Here is a 4075-nt window from a genome sequence, read left to right as displayed (position 1 = left end):
ACTTATGTATTTTGTGCCCTAGGTTAGTGAGTTTTGGTGGTAAACCCGTGGATAGGGTCAAAATACTTGTGCAAGTAGAAACATATGTATTTTGAAAGAATTAGGATGAAATTGATGTATCTGTGCAACTTTTGCTCCCCTTTGTGTTTTGAAAAAATCAAAGTTGAGTGGTGGTTTTATAATAAACATGTTTCTAATTGTGTGTGGTGTATTGCACGAGTCCATTAGAGTCTGTTGAGTGTAATTAAATAGTTTGGCTATTGACACATGTGGTTGAGTTAGGACACCCCATTTATGAAATTTTGTGAAAAGTGGTCAAAATGAATTTTGGTGTCTAACTTTTTATAGAAAAAGAATTTGAGTGTGAAATCAATGCCATTAGCTAGATTTAGGTGAAAGCTTTGTATGGACACCAAAATCACCTCAATCTGACGTCGGATGGAAAATTGGGATACATCGGAAGTTTGCTCCCTGTGTTGTCAAATGACAGCATTAATGCTGTCAAATTCATGTAATGTACCACAGCACAAGAAACAGAGAATACAAGCCACGATACACGTGTCATTTTCTCCACAAAATCTATTTTTGAGTCTTAAAACTATAATTTGAGCTTATTAGACAATGTTCGAGATTCGAATTGTTGAATTTTGGTTTCCTTTCAAAAAGGATTTGAGAAATTCCCCTTTTTATGGAATTCTACAATTTGGTAATCCTTTAAGGGTTAATCCCTTGGTTGTCATGATTTGTAGTTAAATGTAGATTAGTAAGGAAGACCTTACAAATTGTCCTATTCAATGTATATTTGATTTTGTTGAGTGGCCTAAGTCTACACATTAATTTAATGAGTGTATATTAAATTTCATCAATACATGAAAAATATCAAGATACATTTTCTTCTAAACATTCAAAACAATCCTGATAATAAAAAACTACTCCTCACATATGTTATTCCTTTCAAAAAATTGAGATTTGGTACCTTTTTAGTATTATATAACAATATCTTTTACAATCATACAGCCATTAGATTAAATTAAATAATTGTTATCATGCCACGTAATACTCTTATTCAATGAGTGGATTTAAGGTTCAAATTTGGGACTTGAACTTAAACACCCAACAATAGATATCACTGAGCCACCATTCCTTCTTGTTATATCTACTACAAAAAATAATAAAAATAGGATCAAAATACTTAATTTTCAATTTTAATTTTACTTAAAATTTTGGACCATTAAGTAGGGGTTTAGGATTTTTGTTTGGGCATCTAAGTTGAGGCAGGATTTGATTTGTGCAGTAGCAACAATGGGGGGAGGAGACGACTCCAATCCTACAGATGGAAACGTGCAAGTTAGATGGTGAATCTAGAGATTCAATGCTTCTTCTTGTTAATCCCATTCTAGTATCTCTACATGGTAACTTGTTAATAGCCAAATACTTTGTTGGTTATAATGGGGCAAGACTTGTGAACGTTACAAGGATAATTAGGTGTTTCCCCCCAAAATCCTATTTTCTGATATCTTTCAGGGGGCGTAGTGATATGTCAGATTTTTATGGTTCTTTTTTTTTATATCAAAACATTATAGGGGTCTTTAGATAATATTTTCCCAATAAAATATAACATGAGACTCAAATAAGAAATTTATTGTTAAAGATAAAAACTACACCCCACAAAGAGAAAATAACAATAAAATAAATTGACAGCTTGGTTTCACTCTATTTGCCACTCAAATTTTTCCATTGAAGTGCTAAACTAGTGAGCGTCCTTGTGAACGAACCATCTTTTCCTAGTGCTTTAACAGCATCATTCTTAAACACTTGAATTCTTCTATTAATCTCCTTGCCTTCATCACCTTCCATGACACTCTTTACAATTCTAGAAACTTCCTCTTTCTCCACAATCCCATTATTATTTTCATTCTCTTTTGGCCTTGCAGCAATCTTCAACTCCTCAGTTAGCATCACTGCGTTCATTCTTTGTTCTGCAAACAGTGGCCACACGATCATTGGCTTTCCATAGAACACACTTTCAAGTGTGGAGTTCCAACCAGAGTGTGTCAAGAACCCACCAGTGGACTTGTGTTTCAGGACTTCAATTTGTGGGGCCCATGATGGGACCACAAGACCTCGATCTTTGGTCCTCTCATGGAACCCTTCTGGCAAGTAATCAAGTGGGTCCTCCTTTTGTGCGCACAAATAAGCGGAACTAGAAAACTCATTTGGAGCCCTCGTGGCCCACAAGAATTTGTGGTTACTCATCTCTAACCCTAAGGCTAGCTCATTAAGCTGTTCTTGTGACAGTGTTCCACCACTCCCAAAAGAAACATATAGAACAGAGTTTGGTGGTTGATTGTCTAACCATTTTAAACACTGTGAAGCTGGCTTGTTCATGCTAGCTGATTCACTTTGTAAAATGGGTCCCAATGGATAAATTGGAGGGTATTTATGATTGCTTTCTTGCAGAGCCGTTATCACCTTTCTTTCCAAATCGATGAAGCTGTTCAATATGATACCATCTGCGAAGTCCAATCCTTTACTGATGTGAAGTATTGTTCTGTAGGATTCACTCGCTCTTTCTTGAACCGTGTCAAAGAGATCCGTGCCTTGAAGAGCTGCACAACCTGTGTAAAAAGGAAAAAAATATCCAAAGTTAATATATGGGGTCTGTTATGTTTTCTTAAATTATCATATTAGTTCTCTAAGTTTTAAAAACACAAATTGACTTTGAATTATAATTTAATGTATGAAGTTTATTATTCACATGACATGTATATATAGCTAAATGAGAAAAAATTAACACTCAAATTAGTTTAATTATTTATCAACATAATCCCCCATGCGTGTTTTGTTGTATATCTTGTTTTTTGAAAGAAATTCAGAATCTATTTTTTTACATGAATAATTATATTTTTTTCATTAATCTATATATGACTGCTATTCATATTATCAATTTTTAACAGTGTAACTTACTTTTTAATCAATGAGGACCGAATTGATCATCGAAGTAAACATATGGGACTAAAATTATAAAAATTAAAATTGAGTGGCCAAATTAATAATTGAGATAAACTTGAAGAATTAAAAGTTGTATTATCTCTACATATTTATAGTTATCAATTAATATTTGCTCTAACTTGTCTTATTATATATTCTCACTTGCATGCATGACAAAAAGTACTAGAGATAGTCAAAGGGGCCAACATAACAATAAAAATATAACTTGGAACCTGGAAGTTTCACGGGCTGTTTTAGCTCTCGAAACTCAGTAGAAACGATCTCAAGATCCTTGTCAAGTTTGGGAAAACTGAGGTAGAAGCTCAGTGAAGCACCTGATGAAGCACAATAAGCGTATGTCTTGAGGTTGAATTGCTTCGCAAGTTCTAATGCATCTACTGAGAACACATCAGCAATCATGGCAACTAGTTGAGTTCGAGAACTCAGTGAGACTAAAGCTTGACGAAGTGAAGGAAGAGAGTATGTCACAGTGAGATGCATGTGTGTTGCCGGATGAACGGCTTTGGGAGGCATGTCGTTTTGGTTGACTTGTGGAAGAACAGTGAAGTCTATTTGTGGTGGGAGAGTCTGAAGGATGGAAAGCGTAGTTGAGGAGGGAGGGCCAAATGTGGGAATGAGAAAAGTGACGTGGAAGAGAGGGTGGTAAACGACGAGCTGTTTTGCCAACTCAATGAGTGGAATGAGATGGCTGAAACCTGGACATGGAACCATGACGATACACGGATTTCCTTTCTCCATGGAAGATGATAGTCTAGTAGTTTCGGAGAACAGGAACGAATGAGTCGGTTTTAGAAGAAACAAAACAGGGGAGAGAAATGTGTTAACCACATACTCCCTCCTATCTAAAATATAAATAGTTTTAGAGAAAAATTCACATATTATTAAACTTCTCATTTTCAAAGATATAAACATATATACTATTTTTTCTTTTTATCAATAGTTTCAATCATCAATGTTTTTCATAATGAGTGAAAGATAAATTCACACAAGAATTTGGATTAATAAATATAAGGGGGTAAAATTGAGAGAAAATTTTTTTATTTGTAATCAGTTGCTCATATTT

At 34.6% G+C, this 4075-nt stretch overlaps 1 protein-coding gene across 1 annotated transcript; it reads right to left on the bottom strand.

Moving 5' to 3' along the window:
- Positions 1-1620: 1620 nt before the first annotated feature.
- On the bottom strand, positions 1621-3817 carry LOC129287411 (hydroquinone glucosyltransferase-like). Its single transcript, XM_054923560.1, has 2 exons — positions 3225-3817; positions 1621-2618 (listed from the first exon to the last, which is right to left on the bottom strand). Exons 1-2 carry the CDS (start codon positions 3748-3750, stop codon positions 1714-1716), a joined length of 1431 nt encoding a protein of 476 aa, XP_054779535.1. The 5' UTR covers positions 3751-3817; the 3' UTR covers positions 1621-1713.
- Positions 3818-4075: the final 258 nt, after the last annotated feature.

The sequence above is a fragment of the Prosopis cineraria genome, unplaced genomic scaffold, assembly GCF_029017545.1.
Source record: "Prosopis cineraria cultivar Desert tree isolate PC_DT_omini unplaced genomic scaffold, ASM2901754v1 PC12, whole genome shotgun sequence".
In the NCBI taxonomy this organism is placed as follows: domain Eukaryota; kingdom Viridiplantae; phylum Streptophyta; class Magnoliopsida; order Fabales; family Fabaceae; genus Prosopis; species Prosopis cineraria.
The sequence above is the reverse complement of the archived record's forward strand: the minus strand, read 5'-3'. Positions and strand labels throughout refer to the sequence as shown.